At 36.0% G+C, this 21,340-nt stretch overlaps 1 protein-coding gene across 1 annotated transcript; it reads left to right on the top strand.

Annotated features, from left to right (window-relative positions):
• Positions 1-7,445: 7,445 nt before the first annotated feature.
• Positions 7,446-12,238, top strand: LOC138305982 (procathepsin L-like). Its single transcript, XM_069246291.1, has 8 exons — positions 7,446-7,542; positions 8,465-8,604; positions 9,198-9,303; positions 9,729-9,875; positions 10,153-10,276; positions 10,636-10,736; positions 10,991-11,262; positions 11,866-12,238. Exons 2-8 carry the CDS (start codon positions 8,465-8,467, stop codon positions 11,963-11,965), a joined length of 990 nt encoding a protein of 329 aa, XP_069102392.1. The 5' UTR covers positions 7,446-7,542; the 3' UTR covers positions 11,966-12,238.
• The last annotated feature ends 9,102 nt before the right edge of the window (positions 12,239-21,340 follow it).

Raw genomic sequence — 21,340 nt, 5'->3', positions numbered from 1 at the left:
CTTAATGCTGCGTCATTGAGCCAACATTAAAAAAGCCGGTCCACATTATACAGTTAAAGTATTGGGTTTAGCGATATGGCAAGTTCCTGGATTTCCCAGGGCGGAGGCGCGGGTTAAAGGCAAGTTCAAGGGAAACCAGAAACTTGCTATATCACACAACCCCGAACTCCAACTTTTTAATTTACCGATACATACATATCTTTAATGTATTTCTCTCATACGCTAAGCTTATATTCCTGTCGCGTACTGCCATGGTCATTAGAGATTGAGAGAATTTTGCATTGTAGATGATAATTGTGATCCAATGTCCGTTTTGTTTTGCCTCTATTCACACCGCAGGTTAAAATTTGATTCAGCTATGGTTTCTCAATATTTCAACATTTCATACCACCAGGTATAGTTCTACATTTTCATTGTCCTACATGTATTTTTGAAAGTCTAAGACGTTGAAGATGCTCTATCGCCGACAGAGCGTGAATGATATTCATCATTTGAACAATAATTGTTGTTTTTCGTGTATTTATGTCTAATTAACACAGAAAATATATGGATAATACATTTTGCCTTTGGTACATGCACAATCAGTATATCATTTCATGTCGAATTTAATGACTTTGACTTTTTTCGGGATGCAATTAACTAGTTTTTATATTTTTTACTTAAAGTAAAATTAGAAGCTCAAACTTTTCAATGGTGATAATGGTGTAAAGAAAGTAACTTTTTGTAACTTAAGAAAAACGCTAAATTGTTTGCTCCATTTTTTGATAATGAAAAAATACTAAGTTAAACCACTTACAGGTAGCCTAAAAATGTACATATTAACTGTACGTACATGTAAATATAATGGTATTGTTCTCTGACCCCATTACATTTTAAACAAACTTCTAACTTTTAAGATAAACATAAGACAGATTCCGATCGATACTAATGTCATTTGAATACATCAACGGAGATGGTGTGATTGGAAACTAGCTCCGCCAAAGAGTTACGTCGTCTGGTAAACAAGTCTCGCCCACCTCGAATCTGATTGGTTCGATGGAAATAGCCGAGTCCGGGTGTGTGCTAGCCTCCATGGATGTGTTGGTTCGGAAAACACAGCTGAGCGAGGGTTTTGGAAAAAAAGTAGGGAGCAAGTTATTTTAACCAAGTAACTTTTATATAGCGTAAATGAAGTAGAGGTATATAAATGTGTATTAATACCTACACGCATAATTTAACGGAAAAAGTATTTATTTTAGTAGTCAAATTGTGTTACGTAGGACGAGCGTCGAGTATTTAGATGGGAAATGAAAACAATGAATCTACAAACAATTAACCATTTATTTACATTAAACACAAATCACACCACTCTCATTCCGTTCCACACCAAACATTCAGTATCTAAAGTCTCTGCTCCGTCAAATTGAGTCACAAAGAGTCACGAAAAGTCACCAGCAACGCCAAGGTTCCACACGTAGCTACAATTGGCGTCGGCCCACAAAGGGAAACAGCAGGATACACACAGGATACTCCAATATGATAAAGTGGCAGACACCTCAATATAACCGTGCCACAAATCCTGACGCAATGTCAGCGTCGCAACGTGGACACAATCCGAGTCACCATAACATACTCCTCAGTGGTCTGGCCCTTGGGGTTCTGATGGCTGACCTTCCTGGATGAGGGTCCTGACGCCCGTACTCCCTTATAGGTTAGCTAGGCCCTGGTTGAGGTTATGTCCTCCCGATCATGTGACCGTCACTTGGAGCTTAAATGAATAAACAAACCAACTAATACTTGCACACAGCTCAATATGTACCTAAGTCAAAACATGGTAATCATTTTAACAAAATAGCAGAAAATCGAAAATCATTACAAAGAAAACGCTAAGTTACTGACGAATAGCATAAGATATGTTATATTACAACATCAATAATGGTATGTTTAATAACAGAATAGGTGCGAGGTCAGTATTCCTAAATATCTATATCGACAATGACAACTGCAATATTTTACGACCATTCATGGCTTCCATACTTTTTCCACACACGCATACATTTCTCACCTGAGTACTTTACAAACCCATAGTACTAAATATAAGTTATAATATTGACCCAAACATAAGCATATAGCTTATTCAAAGATGCATATATCAAAATACAAGACTATATTCAACACTAACTACTCAAAATACCCATGGCAAATCACAATAACAATGTTATGCATGACTGACCCGCACGTTCTAATGAATGTTTACCAATGATATTTATCAGGTATAGGGCTACAAACAGAGTAAAATTAGAAAAGAATGATAGATATAGACTTGCCACAGTCTGTCATCTGTGCCTGAATCGGTATAAAGCTGTTATCACAGCATATACTGCGTAAATCACCCGTAAACAACTCTGCACGAATTCACGTGTCCGCCATGAACTGGGACTCACCTAGGTCACACACCCTAGTGCGGCGGCCCATACGGAACATTGACAAGACGGTACGACAACACGTTAACGAATATATACATTTCATAACAAACTTTCTCCACTCTATTTTTACGTTTATGAAGTGAAAATATGTACAAAAATGTAAAACCACTATGTATATTTACACAATTGTTTAGATGCACAGATTATGCAAAATCAAGAAATCGAAAACAAAAATATGTAACTTGTTTGTATTTGTCATTTCATTAACAACTATTTGTAGGTTATGCTGCAAAAAACTGATTTTTTTTTTACTAACTCACTACAGATACTGCAACCTCCCTTACAGATAAAGACCTTTTATATATGAATATTCTACAAACTAAACATAATCCTTATGAATTTATCATTAATTATTTATATTCAAATATGTTCAGTCTCCACAAAAAAGCATATTAAAAATATATATAGATATAATACGTATATGAAGATTTATTACCTGTGGTATACCCCCGTCATTGATACAATCCTTATTTGACTACATTAATGCTAACAATATAATGGGACTTTAAATGCAAAACCGACGGATATGTGGAAGTTCATACACTTGTTGGTGGTTTGAAGTCATTGTGAGATATTAGTGGTTACATTGTTGGATATTTTGATGACACATTGTAATATAGTTGAGGATATTTTGCGACGGAGGTATTTTAAGGTTGATTATGTGATATATGATTCTAAAGTGTACATTTTAGATGTATTGAGGGTACGCTGGGAAAACGAATCAAGAATAGGAAAAATTTAAAAACAAATTATAATGGGGTTTGTTCGTGAATCTTAGAATTAAGAGCAAAAAACTAAAGGATATTCGATAAGCATTTTCATGTAATAATGTTATATATTTTGAGAGTACTCTGGTAGGAGGACTGGTAACGAACCAAGAATAGATGAAATACAAATTCGATATAGATATGGTTTGTTTGTGTATATTAGACTTAGAAAGAACATTTTAGAACATTTGTTATTTTGTACAAACAATGTTATGTATTGAAAGAGTGCTTATTTACAGATATTATTTAAAGCATCAATGTATCCTTAATCTATGTTAAACATTATAATTCGCCACACGCACAAATTACCCGGCCACTACGTTACCTCAATTAGTAATCCCAATATTTCTCTTCAATGAATCACCACGAAACCTTTACTGCACAAATCTCATTATATCCTTATACAAATCCATGTCATCATACTATACGGTTGTTGACTGGGGTTGAGGGCATCAGATGGTTTGTTGGACCCGAAGACAAAGTGTTTATGTTAGGGTTCAACAAATCATGTTTACCGAATACCCCATTGTAAAGTCCCCCCGTTCCAACAGCACGTTTTACTGTCGATTTTAACAGTTCTTTGGACCACTCGATTGAACAGTTCATTCATTTGCATTTTTTTCCAAAAGGTTTACATAGAAACTGTTTTATATGGGTTTAACAAAATTTATTGCTAACCTGTGGCATAATGTAATAGACACAGCTCATATTTTGTTGTGGACGTAACTGTATTGACATTTACTAGGCCGGGTGATTTGCGCGTAATACTAAACAAAGAATTGTCCATGAAATACTGTAAACATAATTATTTAGTGGGAGTGTTATATTCGTGCTTTTCTCGCTGTCTTTTAAGCACTTATTCATGAACAGATTCGTACAATGGAATTGCTGTATTTTTTTAATCACAATTTATAGTTTTTTGCATTTGCGCTTCACTAAATTAAGTCACCACGTTCACATCAATTCACTAGTTTCTGTAGCATATACGGCTAGGCGTGTATTGTGTTTTATCTACTCTTCAACCTTTGGAACAACATATTACGCAATTCTTATCCTTCAGGGGTAGACCGAATGCTACAAAAAATCAGGCAAACTGGCCAATAGGAAATAAAAGTTGATACTATCAACTCAATTACCTCCTCAACCTGGCCCGTCTTTCAACGACCCAGGCTGTTATTTTAATTCTTCTTGCCTTGCGGTTAATGTGTGTGGACTATTCTAGTGGTTTATTTATGTGAACATTTCAAGTGGTTTATGTGTGTGGACTATTCTAGTGGTTTATGTGTGTGGACTTTTCTAGTGGTACATGTGTGTGGACTTTTCTAGTGGTTTGTGTGTGTGGACTTTTCTGGTGGTTTATATATGTGTGGACTTTTCTAGTGGTTTAAGTTTGTGGACTTTTGTAGCGGTTTATGTGTGTTGATTTGTTCAGTGGTTAATGTGTATGGACATTTCTAGTGGTTTATGTGAGTGGACGTTTCCAGTGGCTTTTGTGGATTGACTTTTTAGTGGCTTATGTGTGTGGACTTTTCTAGTGGCTTATGTGTGTGAACTTTTCTAGTGGCTTATATGTGTGGACTTTTCAAATGGCTTGTGCGTGTAGACTTTTCTAGTGGTTTATGTGTGTGGACTTTTATAGTGGTTTATGTGTATGGACCTTTCTAGTGGTTTATGTGTGTAGATTTTTTTCATTTCAATTTGTTTATAATGGTTTTTTGTGAGTGCTGTTGAATTTCTAAAACCAATGCATAGATATTAGATTAGACATTACATTTTATGATATACACAAATCGACTTACTCATTTGCAGTACTTAAAACATCACAATATCAGAACAGCTATCTAATATCGAATAAAAATACGATGCCTCAGAATAAACAGAGTTTATTCAAGTAAATGGGTCTCTTTACTTTTAAAACTAACTCGTCGTTACAAAACGCTGGTTAAACCGAAACCTGACATCAACATGACACAGTTAACTGTACCGGACTTTTATGTCGAAATAAGACCTTATCGAGATTGACTCAGCATAAAATATTGGATTGTTTGAGGTAAACAGATCCCTAGATCACCCAGTATCACTTCCATGAAAGGTAAAATCCCCCTTGGAGCTTAAAAATTTAGGTTAAGTTTGGGTAGAGATAAAGTGTGACCGAATTTGATCTATCATCTCATCCGTAGTGCAATTAGGTCAACATATCGACTGGGAAATTTATGACACGTTCAAAATTGGAAAGGTTCCTTGATTTTGAAATGATTTTCATTGATACATCTTTCGTTTACAAAACAAATACGAAGGGTTTAGGGAAATCTGTTTTGAAAACACTACGAACTGTCTTTTGTAGAAAACGTATTCTTTTGAAATGAAAAATTCCCATCTGTACATTTAGTAGAGCACAGAATAAATGAAAATTCAAATGTCTCCTCCTCCATTTTTTTTACAGACTTATTATTGGAAATTATGAAGTTTTGCTCATTTCCATCTCCAAATTACTTCCTATAAAAATCTCAAAATTACATTTTTTAACATTTTGTTTTTACTAAATTGATTATTAAGTTTGAATAGCAAAATCTATAGAAACATTGAAATGATATAAATACAGAATTTTTTCTGTGGACATACAAAAAGGAAACAAAATTTCTACTTATCATTCAGATGTAGAGAGTGGGACGACTGGTTTGTCCATTGTTAGTGCATTGTGATCGGATTTGCTTGTTTTGTGTCTTGGGTGGCATACTTCAGTGATATAACACTATAAAACAGGCAATAGTTACTCTATTATAAGGAGACAAACATAATATACCGCAACCTCAAGAGACATACATATACCGGCATTCCCACACTCATTTTATTACATGTAGAACAGGCCGTCCTAAATCATCCTAGCTTTTGAATAGGATATTAAACTTACTAAAACAGATAAAAACAAATTGGATATTGTCTGTAATCTATTTGAGATATGTAGAGAAGTACACGACAAATGCAGTTAGCGTTAGGTAATCTAGTTAAATCTACTGCAGTTAGCGTTAGGTAATCTAGTTAAATCTACTATAAATTCAAAACTCATGATATGGACATTATTCGCTTGCTATCGGTTAGGATGTTTAGTGATGATAATCTTAAATCTTCACAGCTTTTTTATTTTTTATAGGCTGTATTTGATATATATAACTAACAAGGCCCAATAAATCACCAAGCTTAAGACACCCTTTGACGTATGATTCCTCATAGGAAAGCATTGAAGATGTAAGGGGGAAAACTGAAGGACCTTTATATATGGTGATGTTCCCAATAGATAATTTTATTGATATATTTATTTAAAGTTGAGAAATGTTGATTTTGGACCCAGATCCACAATGTATATTATTTTATTTCTAAATGGCGTAATACATTCCAGATAAATAAAGCCTACTTTTGCCTTTATTATGTATTATGAAGACGGTCTGAACTAACGCGAATATAACATGCACAAAAAACGGGAGGTTCACGTGCTAAAACGTGTTTTCAATAACGGGTAAAGCCGTGGAAAGGGTATGGTTGATCATGCAATAGTTGGTCTTTGGACCCTGAAAGTCATTCAATTTTGTAAGGATATCTCCACAAGACCATAATAACTAAGTCATTTGACCTATATTGTATAATAAATCAACACTGTAGTGTAATTATTTTATACAAAACATGCAACATGAAATGAGGATGCATCTGTACAAATGAAAGAAGACACAAGTCAAACTGTCTTTGAATCAACGATACGAAGCAAAATATTGCAGTGTTCTGACTGCACGAACATTCCAGAGGTCAATTTTGATTATTAGGCTTGAATAGTACGAAAAATAATGGAATCCTTCGGAATTTTCGCTGCGTCAAAAAAGGATCAATTGAAATATATGTTGTATATTAATTCATTTCAGACACAGAAGAAAAGTTATACATAAGTCGTTTAAAAATGATATCATAAATATAAATAGATTATTTATGAAAACACGACTGATGTTTAAATACTTTGAATTGGTCTGTAATAGTTGATAAATGTATTGAGGACGTGGAGCAGAAAACAAACACCAAGCATCGACATTAAAGTGTCCTGTTATATGATGTTTACGTGGAATTTATTCCGAATGTTATTGAAATATATTGGTTGCTGCGCTGTTTTATCCCTGTGTATTCAACAAGATACAAACGTGTGGATCCTTATCTAGTTACCATGTTCAACATTGACAGGTCACGTGACCTCTGAGAATTTTCTTCCTATATAAAGCTGTCTGTCGAAAAAATAAGCACATTCCCGGCAGAAATCCAGATACATCAAGGTAAGTGAAATATATTATTCTTTCTTGGAACAAAGTGTCATGGTGCTGCTATGAATGTTAATGTATGGAAATCTATGATTTCGTCTACCTATTTCTTAAATCTTTGTTTTCTATCAATACATTTAAAAACAAGTTTCGCAATCGATCTTAAAATATTTTTAGTTATGGTTTGGCGTAAAGCACGAAAATGTTATTATTATTTACTTTTTCTTTTCTATTGTTTATACTAAATAACCCTTGATATTTGATAAGCAAATTAATTTGATTTAATATATCGTTAGTTTTGTTTATATGAAAAAAACATTATTGCGTAGACTGATGTAAGTATATGACTTGATGAAAACATATTATATCCCCCTGATGTACTAAACGCGTTATTATTAATAAGTATCAACGCCCAAATCAAGATTTCTTTACAGATCGATATTACTTTTTCTAAACGCGCTATGAACTCTGTTATCCGTATTGTAAATGTGTGCTATTTTGTAATATATACAGATGTTAAAGCTAGCTCTTATCCGTACTGTGTGTGTTATTATTTCATTTACCAGAAGCTAGCTCTGTTGTCCGTACTGTACGTGTGTGCTATTATTTTCATATGTTGAAGCTAGCTCTGTTGTCCGTACTGTACGTGTGTGCTATTATTTTTATATTTCAATATATGTTAAAGCTAGCTCTTATCCGTACTGTGTGTGTGCTATTATTTTCAGATGTTGAAGCTAACTCTGTTATTTGTACTGTACGCGTGTGCTATTATTTTCATATGTTGAAGCTAACTCTGTTATCTGTACTGTACGTGTGTGCTATTATTTTCATATGTTGAAGCTAACTCTGTTATTTGTACTGTACGCGTGTGCTATTATTTTCAGATGTTGAAGCTAGCTCTGTTGTCCGTACTGTACGTGTGTGCTATTATTTTCAGATGTTGAAGCTAGCTCTGTTGTCCGTACTGTACGTGTGTGCTATTGCCACTCCCCTTATCGACCCTATCCTGGACGAGGAGTGGAAAATCTTCAAGAATACATACAATAAAAAGTACGAGGAACATGAGGAGCTGATGAGGTAGGTAACATTTCACTTAATATCCTAATTGAATACGGGGGTTTTGAGATCCCCAAATGACGTGGGTAAAGTACTATTTACCGTCGATTGGTCCCACCTTCCGGTGATTATGACGTCACAAAATCACGTCAAATGACGACGTCAAAATCACCGGAAGGTGGGACTAATTGGCGGTAAATAGTACTTTACCCACGTCGTTTTGGGATCTCAAAACCTCCGTATTGGTTCATCAAATCACGTGATCGCTGTGAAGAAGACGTTGTGTCTCTCTCTGAAAATCCCTAAGAAATTGTATTTTGTTGGGGCGAACAAATCGTCATATACTACTCAATAAATGCAATGAATATGTGTTAATATCTGTAGTGACATTTAGCTGAAAACTTTTTTACTTTTTATCTTATATGAACTATACCTTCGGTCCAAGTAGATATTGTGTTCACTGTGCAAATCAAATCCTTTTTAAGACGCTATTGTTAGCGGTCAATACATGACAACTGGCCCATATGGGATTTGTCTATTTGGAACAATACAAAATTGAGAAAAGTTCATTATTATCTAAAACGTATTTACAAAATCTGTATCTTTGCCCACAGACGTATTATCTGGGAGGACAATGCCCGGTTTGTACAAAACCACAACCTGGAGGCCAGCAATGGTCTTCACACCTTCACCACTGGCATGAACGAATTCGGAGACATGGTAGGTAGAGGGCGATGAAACGTATAGCAAAAATAGATAATAAATCAAAGCAAATAAATGATTACAGAAAAAGATATACAAATTTAAAATTTAAATAAAATAACTAAATTTTGAATAAAGTATAAAATTAATAATGTAATTTTAGTGTTGTTCACTCTAAGTAATATTTATATCTTAACGTAAAAAAATAATTTATATTATGTATAAATGCGAGTTTTATTTACTGACGCACACACACACGCACACAAACACACAAAAATATAATAATAAATAAAAAAATAATTAAAAAAAAAACAATAAATGAAAAAAATAAAGATTAAAATAATAAACAAACAAACAAACAAAAACAGCACATTGAAGAAATCATCAGATCTTTATTGTTGTGATTTGCTCTATATAACCAAAGCCTGTTTTTATTTGTTTAGACAAACCGCGAGTTTGTGAGTTTGATGAACGGTTACATCATGCGTAACTCAACTTCATCTCTCATCTTCGATGCCTCTCCCGACAATGTTGCCGATGACCAAGTTGACTGGAGAACAAAGGGTTACGTTACACCAGTAAAGAACCAGGTCTGTCTTTTCAGAGTTAAGATGTGTTTCATTCATTACCCATTAGCGATTCATGCAGGTCAAAGTTACAATAAATAATGTGATCTTCTCTTGGAATATAATCCTGTTTCATTAGCCTTCTAAGTAAAGAAATGAAAAAAAAGAAGAAAAAAATAAAAGATTGAAAAAGTATATGATATTTATCGCTTCATCTTTTTTTAATAAATCAGGTAAATCATTCTGAAACAAATCGTCATATCGTCACTATATTTCCTTTTCCATTGTGCAATTTGTACAGGAACAATGCGGATCCTGCTGGGCTTTCTCCACCACTGGTTCACTGGAGGGACAGACATTCAAGAAGACCGGCAAATTAGTATCCCTGTCAGAACAAAACCTTGTTGACTGCTCAAAGAAAGAAGGTATAAAACCGTCACCGTTTCATTACACATTGTCACGGAAATTCAGCCTACGTTCTCGGGCTCAAATAAATTAGTTTACACAGTATTTTATTCATATATTGATATCTGCACATACAACACATGAACATATTTCGGAATAGAAAACAAGCTAATAAAAATTTCCTTTCCCAAGACAGTTCATTTATCTAGTGTTCAAGGTGAAAATTCGACATTATTGAAAGTATACCGGAATTTATCTAAAAACGTTAAAATGTAGATATATAATAAGATCACATATAATTTATTTGAACCCTTGGTTTCTCTTTATATATTGGATGGTTCAGGTTTATGTATTACCGGTATATTCACTCTTTTTACAGGTAACAAGGGATGTAAAGGTGGTCTTATGGACAACGGTTTCAGATACATCAAGATCAACAATGGAATTGACACCGAGCAATCCTACCCATACCGTGGAAAGGTTAGTAAAACCAAATTTTTATAAAATTTACAAAATCTATGGTCAATATCAAAAACATCTTATGATATATATATGTTTGACATGAAAAAACATATAAATGGTTTTGCTTTTCTTGATCTCCTGTTTTCTTTATGGCTGGAATAAAGCCCCGAAATTAAATATAATGTTTCTTCCATGTCTATGGTTCACGCCATACATATTAAACACTTCTGATGTTTGTTTTCAATGACGTTTTGTAATATTCAATCACACAGGACGGCAAGTGCAAGTTCGAGGCCAGCAACGTCGGCGCTACTGATACTGGGTTCGTTGATGTAAAGAGCAAGAGTGTGTCCGCTCTCGAGCAGGCCGTCTCCAGCATTGGCCCAATCTCCGTTGCCATGGACGCCGGACACCGATCCTTCCAACTGTACAGGTCCGGTATTTACAAGGAGCGCATGTGCAGCTCCACCAAGCTTGACCACGGAGTGTTGGCTGTGGGATACGGATCAGAGGGAGAGACCGATTACTGGATCATCAAGAACAGGTATTAAATGTGTAATATTTTTTTTTGATAAACGATACATTGGACATTAATATGGCATTGGATTTGTAAATTCCCAATGTTATCGAGATTTATTTCCAAGTTTTCCAATACGAATTCGTTAATGTTTAATCCAGAAATTGTAACCATTTTGATCAACAATAAAACACTAACAAATAATTGATCGTTATAATGCAGTAGGTTATCCATTCCCCGCCAAAATTCATATAAGATGTCTGTAATATGTGCATAACTAACTGATTCCGCTCGTCCCGAACGGTTCATATAAACCGTGTTTCTATAAATACACTTGAGTCCTCTTTATTTTGTTCGTCATTTAGGCCAAACAAATTATATGTCTGTTTAAGTTTACACGACCGACCCTAATTTTTCACCCCCGACCCTAAATTGTTTCCAATTTTCTACGAAAAAAAATTAAAGTCGGAATTTCGATCTCAGACTCCGGTTTCAGCCAATATTTTAGAGTGAAATACACTACCGAGCCTATTTTTTTATTCTAATTTGTAGTGCGGCGAATCCTTCTTATTTGTGTTTTTGATTGTATACCTAACAAATCGTGTATGTATTTTGTGTGTCTGTTTCCAGCTGGGGACCATCCTGGGGAATGAGAGGATATTTCAACATCGTGAAGAGCGAAGAAAACATGTGTGGTATCGCCACACAGGCCAGTTACCCAACCGTTTAAATGATTGAACTTTGGAATCTGCACAAATGCTTATCAACAAAGTAAATTTGGGTTAAGGGATGGAATGTTATAAGTAGTTTTTGGAGATATTTAACCACAATACTCACTTATAATATTAACTGGATGTGATGTAACACAACCAGTCTCAAACGTTTTCCTCTACAATTTGGTACATAAAATTCAAAATTTGTCTTTATGTCGTTGCATGTTCGATTTGGTTTTGTAAGGTTTTCGTTTTGATATCATGTCAATAAAAAAGTGTTTTTTTAAAAATCTGTGTCCTAGTTGTTACACAAGAAAGTCATTTAAAAAAATGTATCTCAGAATTAGGCCAAAAAAAAATAATAAAAATCAGACTCAGATTCCGGCCATTATTTTAGAGAGAAAGACACTAAAAAAATCCTCCCGACCTACCGACCCTATTTTTTTTTTTTTTTTTTGCCAATGTAACCCTACACAGACATTTTTTTTTGGCCTTACTTCTAATCATACATATACCTCTGACACTGAAAACTTTCACCCAGTATACGAGGGAAGCTAAACGAACTCTATCTTGAATTCAGATAACGGATGAAAATGTTTTGTATGGACATGTAGAATAGTTAGAACTCGGGTATTGGAATACCAAATATATTTAACCCCAGTTTAAGGTTGCGTGGTGAATTTTTTACTTAAGGCATCTCAGATTATTTTAAGGAAATATCACGTATAGAGTCAAACATATAATTATATCTCAGTGTTGAATCACAGCAGTTTATTGGTGGAGAGACGTCACTGCTGACGTCACAATATTTTAAAACACAAGTAGTAATATCGGACAGATGAAAATGTGTCTAATTTCCCCTAGTTATCCAGGTTTTGAACGTGAATACAATAAATGGATTTTAAAGGTCATCTGACGAAATTTCTATTAAGAAAGATATAAACAAGACAACTTAAAGAATGTCATAGTTAATATGATTAAATCTCCCACCCCTACCATGATTGTTTTCCATGGTATTAAAGAGGAGTAGAGATATCGACAGAAACAATTAGTAACGTTTCTGTTTTGCAGTCTCTCTTCGCGGTCTCAATGGGTCAGACCTGCTATGTTTATATGATGGTATTCATCAAATTATTTTTCACGCCAAATGTATGTAGTTATAATCTATTAAAGGGTTAAGAAGGAGTAGGCCTTTACTGATGTTTTAACACAATTTTAGCAATGTTCCCTAGTTTAGTCCCGCTCATCTGGCTTCGATGGTCAGACCAGTCTCATTTATATGAAATATGATTATCATCGTCCAAATATGTTGCATACAAAATCTGGTTGCAATCCACCCAAAAGTTAATGATGAGCATGATTTTAGTCTAATGCACGGTGGACGGCGGAGGCTGGACGGCAGAAGGCGCACGGCGGAGGACGCACGGTCGAAATACAATGACAATAGATCCTACCGATCTTCGATCACACGACCTTAAAATCATTTGTGACATATCTCAAGCATTGGCTGAAATGTATTGCATTGTAACAATATCACTATTTCCAATATTAGCCATGGCCTAGCTGTTTAAGGTAATCTCAGTTTAAAGTATTTCCCCTTAAATTCATATCTTTTTCTACAAAATGGTAAGTAATTAGGCTATTTTATTTGAAATATTTCATGCATTCTTGATACATTTGTGACGGTGGTTTTCTATTTTTAAATTTAGCATTTTATTTATTTGTTTTATTTAACTTTATTTCTTTTACATCGATTACGAAACAAGTTATACAACTTATGCAAATCATTCTCGATGGCCCGGATGTAAGCGCACGAAGGGTCTTAGAGTGGGAGGAAACCGGAGCGCCCGGAGAAAACCCAGGTGACCCCTAACATTTTCACATCCGTGTCGGGGATCGAACCCCGGCCGGCTAGGTGAAAGGCGAGTGGCTTAACCACTACACCACCCGATCACCCATCGGGTGGTGTAGTGGTTAAGCCAAAAGTTAGCATAAATTAGGTGAATTTGAAAATATTGCCAACCAATACTTAGTCCTCAACAAAATGTCAAAGGATTCATAAGAACACAATAATATCCCAAATTGTAATATATAATCAGAAAAATTGCAACCAATGACAAGTACGGATGGACACTTAAGTAATTAACGTAATTATATTTAATTATTATACCTGAAGTAAGAATCCTGCATTCTGATTGGTCGAGAGATATTTGGTATTTTACACTATCACACGGCAGGTAACATTAGAATAATAGGAAACAACAGACACGTTCGTAGCAACTCCCTTGCAACGGGTGATAATGTATTTTTGACAGTGCAAAATATTAACTGCCCGAAAAAGATGCGCACTCGTTTCTTTTTTCGACGCCATCTTTGTTTTTTGAAGCGACGCTTCAAAATTTATCTGGAACTATTTAGTTATAGTTTTGCAAATTAGTCTATTTATCAATATTTTTTTTCACATTAAGGACGGAGCTTTCCGTTCATTTATCTGGAGCTGCTATTTAGTTATAGTTTTGCAAATTAGTCTATTTATCAATATTTTTTTTTCACATTAAGGACGGAGCTTTCCGTTCATGCCTTTCCGATACTGTCAAAGCGCTATATGTTGGTTTTATGAACCCGTCGGTGATTAGGTGAACGGAAGAAATGCGATTTTAGGCGTCTTCGCCTCGGGTGAAAGTGATATCCTCGGGGAGACACTAGGCACTGTCACCCTCTAATGCAGGTAGTATTTATATAATAGTACCTCCTTTCCCTTCACACACGTCACAATGCTCACACCTGGTAGGCTTTCACAGACTCACCACAAGCCCTAGTGTTTGACGTAATCGGGTCCATGTTCCTAACGTAGCAAGGCGGAACCAAATGAAACTAAGTTAACATTCTATATATGAATTTCTAGAGGGGTGACACTATATAAATACTACCTACATTAGAGGGTGACACTAGGCACTGTCACCCTCTAATGCAGGTAGTATTTATTTTATTATACCAAAAGCCTAAAAACAAAACTATTTTTCAAATATCTGCAATCTATTGAAACATTTTAACTGATTTTAGCAAAAGTGGAACAGTCACCGTCGACAGTAGAATAACATATGATCAGCTTCTACTCAGTAGCACTAATTATCATTGCATTATAACAAAGAATACTCACAATCAGCATTTAGTGAAAATTCTTGTTGTCTCGTCTCCAGCGTTTGTTAAAATCTTAACGTTTTTGTAAATTTCTCAATGAATTTTGATTTCGTCCCGTCGTCTGTTACAACATTAGCAACGTCACGACGCTTGTAATCGCATGTCTTCCGTTCACCTAATCACCGACGGGATTAATAAAAATCAACATATAGCGGTTTAGCGGTGAGCGAAAAGATGTAAACGGAAAGCTACGTAATTCGTTTGAAAAAAAAAGATATAGACTAATTTGACAAAACCATTACCAAATGAGTCAAGACAGATTTTGAAGCAACTAGAAGAAAAAATCCGAGGATAACGCGAAACCCGACGTTATTATGACATCACAATACAGACGTCGACGTTGCGTATTGATTTGGAAAAAAAAACATATTCCACTGGAAAATGGACTAGTATGTTTAGACGGATTTTATTCTATTAAGAAGTCTGAAAAACTCATTATAAGCATTGATTTGATATTTTAAATTTTACCTGTGTATGATAGAAAGAAATTTTCTGAGCATCCACAAACGCACACAGTTTGCAAACAAAATTTCTTTCCTACCCCGATGAAGTTAAAACAAACGTGACATCAATGCTTAAATAATGAAAAAAAAATCCAAGATGGCATGAAATCCCACGTTATCATGACGCGACAATAGACGTCGTCGACATTGTGTATTGATTAGAAACATAAGCCATTGGAAAATAAATGAAATTGTACGTTTACACGTATTTTGTTTTATCAAGTAGTCTGAAAAAAATTGTTTGCAAACTCTAGTGAGAAACTACTTCACGTATTCTAAAAGTTTACAAACAAAATTTCTTTCATACCCCGATAAAGTTTAAAAAAAAGTGACATCGATGCTTAAATGTTCATGTTCCGTACGTTTCCCTATGTTTACGTGGATTTCGAGATACAAAAAACGACGTGGTGGAAATACGATCTAGGGTTTACATGTACAATTGTCCGGAAATTGTGACGTCATATTTTGACAATATTTCTATAACGTCACAATCAACGGATAATAGAACAAATCGATGGTTTATCTTATATCACCTACGTCGCTTTTTATATCACAAATAGTGCTGAGACACGAATATTCAAGTATCATTGTTATATCGGAGTATGTTACTAGATTTCTTTCTTTCATCCCTTTATAGTCTTCTACCTAAAATTCGTGAACTTGTGGCGTTGACTTAGTGATGTCAAGACAGGGGAGGTAACCATATCGGGTATTAAGCTATCCCCGATTATATGGTTTCGAAATATCGCGCAAGATTTATAATTTCATTAGAACTTTCCTAACTTATCTATACTGATGTTATTACATTGGGTACAATGTTTCAACTTAAACAAACCACAGAGCGTACGTGACCTGTCATCAGAAACCGGGGACATTTGATCAGATTTATTTTAGCAGTTTGATAAGACAAGTTTGATATGGGTCAGGTGATGGTTAGTGAGTGTTGTCCTTGACAGATAAAGGAAGGGCCATCTATTAGATACTCGGGTATGTAAGCTGTACTGTACTTAGTGATGTCAAGACAGGGAGGTAACTCGGGTATGTAAGCTAGGGCCACTACTGTATATGTACTTAGTGATGTCAAGACAGGGGAGGTAACTCGGGTATGTAAGCTAGGGCCACTACTGTATACTGTACTTAGTGATGTCAAGACAGGGGAGGTAACTCGGGTATGTAAGCTAGGGCCACTACTGTATACTGTACTTAGTGATGTCAAGACAGGGGAGGTAACTCGGGTATGTAAGCTAGGGCCACTACTGTATACTTAGTGATGTCAAGACAGGGGAGGTAACTCGGGTATGTAAGCTAGGGCCACTACTGTATACTGTACTTAGTGATGTCAAGACAGGGGAGGTAACTCGGGTATGTAAGCTAGGGCCACTACTGTATACTGTATACTTAGTGATGTCAAGACAGGGGAGGTAACTCGGGTATGTAAGCTAGGGCCACTACTGTATACTGTATACTTAGTGATGTCAAGACAGGGGAGGTAACTCGGGTATGTAAGCTAGGGCCACTACTGTATACTTATTAGTGATGTCAAGACAGGGGAGGTAACTCGGGTATGTAAGCTAGGGCCACTACTGTATACTGTACTTAGTGATGTCAAGACAGGGGAGGTAACTCGGGTATGTAAGCTAGGGCCACTACTGTATACTGTACTTAGTGATGTCAAGACAGGGGAGGTAACTCGGGTATGTAAGCTAGGGCCACTACTGTATACTTAGTGATGTCAAGACAGGGGAGGTAACTCGGGTATGTAAGCTAGGGCCACTACTGTATACTGTACTTAGTGATGTCAAGACAGGGGAGGTAACTCGGGTATGTAAGCTAGGGCCACTACTGTATACCGTACTTAGTGATGTCAAGAGGGGACAGTTGCCTCGGGTGACAGTGATATCCTCGGGGAGACACTAGGCACTGTCACCCTCTAATGTAGGTAGTATTTATATAATAGTACCTCCTTTCCCTTCACATACGTCACAATATAATGCTCACACCTGGTAGGCTTTCACAGACTCACCACAAGCGCTAGTGTTTGACGTAATCGGGTCCATGTTCCTAACGTGGCAAGGCGGAACCAAATGAAACTAAGTTAACATTCTATATATGAATTTCTAGAGGGGTGACACTATATAAATACTACCTGCATTAGAGGGTAACACTAGGCACTGTCACCCTCTAATGCAGGTAGTATTTATTTTAATATACCAAAGGTCTAAAAACAAAACTAGTTTTCAAATATCTGCAAACTATTGAAACATTTTAACTGATTTTAGCAAAAGTGGAACAGTCACCGTCGACAGTAGAATAACATATGATCAGCTTCTACTCAGTAGCACTAATTATCATTGCATTATAACAAAGAATACTCACAATCAGCATTTAGTGAAAATTCTTGTTGTCTCGTCTCCAGCGTTTGTTAAAATCTTAACGTTTTTGTAAATTTCTCAATGAATTTTGGTTTCGTCCCGTCGTCTGTTACAACATTAGGGACGTCACGACGCTTGTAATCGCATGTCTTCCGTTCACCTTATCACCGACGGGATTAATAAAAACCAACATATAGCGGTTTAGCGGTGAGCGAAAAGATGTAAACGGAAAGCTACGTAATTCGTTTGAAAAAAAAAGATACAGACTAATTTGACAAAACCATTACCAAATGAGTCAAGACAGATTTTGAAGCAACTAGAAGAAAAAATCCGAGGATAACGCGAAACCCGACGTTATTATGACATCACAATACAGACGTCGACGTTGCGTATTGATTTGGAAAAAAAAACATATTCCACTGGAAAATGGACTAGTATGTTTAGACGGATTTTATTCTATTAAGAAGTCTGAAAAACTCATTATAAGCATTGATTTGATATTTTAAATTTAACTGTGTATGATAGAAAGAAATTTTCTGAGCATCCACAAACGCACACAGTTTGCAAACAAAATTTCTTTCCTACCCCGATGAAGTTAAAACAAACGTGACATCAATGCTTAAATAATGAAAAAAAAATCCAAGATGGCATGAAATCCCACGTTATCATGACGCGACAATAGACGTCGTCGACATTGTGTATTGATTAGAAACATAAGCCATTGGAAAATAAATGAAATTGTACGTTTACACGTATTTTGTTTTATCAAGTAGTCTGAAAAAAATTGTTTGCAAACTCTAGTGAGAAACTACTTCACGTATTCTAAAAGTTTACAAACAAAATTTCTTTCATACCCCGATAAAGTTTAAAAAAAAGTGACATCGATGCTTAAATGTTCATGTTCCGTACGTTTCCCTATGTTTACGTGGATTTCGAGATACAAAAAACGACGTGGTGGAAATACGATCTAGGGTTTACATGTACAATTGTCCGGAAATTGTGACGTCATATTTTGACGATATTTCTATAACGTCACAATCAACGGATAATAGAACAAATCGATGGTTTATCTTATATCACCTACGTCGCTTTTTATATCACAAATAGTGCTGAGACACGAATATTCAAGTATCATTGTTATATCGATTTCTTTCTTTCATCCCTTTATAGTCTTCTTTAAAATTCGTGAACTTGTGGCGTTGAGGACATGTCACCCTAATCTATACTTGGCGAGGTCAATTATATAAGGGTACATGTCCTCGTGTTAACCTAACGATAGTCAAAATATGTATAAAGATCTAAAACCAATTCAAAATAAGACGACAGCGAGGCGATGATAACAAATTACCTATTTGACCTAGTTTTGTATTTGACTCTTATTTAGGTATAGATAAAGAACGCGTGAAATACCCGAGAACATACCACTGTAGTCATAGGGGGCCTAAAATGTCCTATCGGAGATTCTGATTTAGCTATCCCCGATTATATGGTTTCGAAATATCGCGCAAAGATTTATAATTTCATTAGAACTTTCCTAACTTATCTATACTGATGTTATTACATTGACAATGTTTCAACTTAAACAAACCACAGAGCGTACGTGACCTGATCATCAGAAACCGGGGACATTTGATCAGATTTATTTTAGCAGTTTGATAAGACAAGTTTGATATGGGTCAGGTGATGGTTAGTGAGTGTTGTCCTTGACAGATAAAGGAAGGGCCATCATATTAGATACTCGGGTATGTAAGCTAGGGCCACTACTGTACTTAGTGATGTCAAGACAGGGCAGGTAACTCGGGAGTGTAAGCTAGGGCAACTACTGTATACTGTACTTAGTGATGTCAAGACAGGGGAGGTAACTCGGGTATGTAAGCTAGGGCCACTACTGTATACTGTACTTAGTGATGTCAAGACAGGGGAGGTAACTCGGGTATGTAAGCTAGGGCCACTACTGTATACTGTACTTAGTGATGTCAAGACAGGGGGAGGTACTCGGGTATGTAAGAGGGCTACTGGCACTACTGTATACTTAGTGATGTCAAGACAGGGGAGGTAACTCGGGTATGTAAGCTAGGGCCACTACTGTATACTGTACTTAGTGATGTCAAGACAGGGGAGGTAACTCGGGTATGTAAGCTAGGGCCACTACTGTATACTGTACTTAGTGATGTCAAGACAGGGGAGGTAACTCGGGTATGTAAGCTAGGGCCACTACTGTATACTTAGTGATGTCAAGACAGGGGAGGTAACTCGGGTATGTAAGCTAGGGCCACTACTGTATACTGTACTTAGTGATGTCAAGACAGGGGAAGGGAGGTAACTCGGGTATGTAAGCTAGGGCCACTACTGTATACTACTGTATACTTAGTGATGTCAAGACAGGGGAGGTAACTCGGGTATGTAAGCTAGGGCCACTACTGTATACTGTACTTAGTGATGTCAAGACAGGGGAGGTAACTCGGGTATGTAAGCTAGGGCCACTACTGTATACTTAGTGATGTCAAGACAGGGGAGGTAACTCGGGTATGTAAGCTAGGGCCACTACTGTATACTAACTGTATGTAGTGATGTCAAGACAGGGGAGGGGGGAGGTAACTCGGGTATGTAAGCTAGGGCCACTACTGTATACTGTACTTAGTGATGTCAAGACAGGGGAGGTAACTCGGGTATGTTGGTTCTAGTGGCTCTAATGTTCTTAGATAAGTAATCTGATTATTTACGTATTTACTGTAACCCGTTAAGTCAGAACAGGGGAGGTTAACGGGTAAACAGGATGAATTCTGTGGAAATGTACCATGAGCGTTTCCGCAACTTTTTTTATGAAACCTAGCATTTCGTTTTTTACAAATATAACGTAAATACTAGTTATACACATATACTGATAATACCTTATTTTGTTGTAATTCATTGATGGAAAAACTTGAATATTATTGTGTATATTAAACGTTTCTGAGTGAAGACTGACATCCATGTGTCCCAATAGGTGGTAGTAAAAGACCAGAAACTCTACATACAGCATTGAAGTGCACTTCCCTGCAATTTTACTGATTTATGCTACTGATGGAGCTGACCTTTTTGAAAAAAAAATGTAGATCAAAAGAAATTAAAGAGAATGACAAGGTATGATTTAAAATATCATCCTACAATGTACAACAAGTAAGTCTAAAGCCAATGTTGCCGTTTTTATAAGATTGATGCCATATGACAGGGAACGTGTTTTGGTTGTAAAGGATACATCTTCACGTGACTTGTAAATCGGTATTCATCATAGAATACAATACAATATAAAGAAGCTTTATTGAACACAAATTTT

Source organism: Argopecten irradians, chromosome 13 (genome assembly GCF_041381155.1).
Source record: "Argopecten irradians isolate NY chromosome 13, Ai_NY, whole genome shotgun sequence".
Taxonomy (NCBI): Eukaryota; Metazoa; Mollusca; class Bivalvia; order Pectinida; family Pectinidae; genus Argopecten; species Argopecten irradians.
The sequence above is the reverse complement of the archived record's forward strand: the minus strand, read 5'-3'. Positions and strand labels throughout refer to the sequence as shown.

Bases quoted from the DNA above. Each gene is read 5' to 3' on its own strand.
- LOC138305982 (XM_069246291.1), top strand. From the start codon at position 8,465: ATGTTGAAGCTAGCTCTGTTGTCCGTACTGTACGTGTGTGCTATTGCC. The intron at 9,304-9,728 runs GTAGGTAGAGGG...TTATTTGTTTAG, and splicing joins TGAACGAATTCGGAGACATG to ACAAACCGCGAGTTTGTGAG. The intron at 10,737-10,990 runs GTTAGTAAAACC...TCAATCACACAG, and splicing joins CCTACCCATACCGTGGAAAG to GACGGCAAGTGCAAGTTCGA.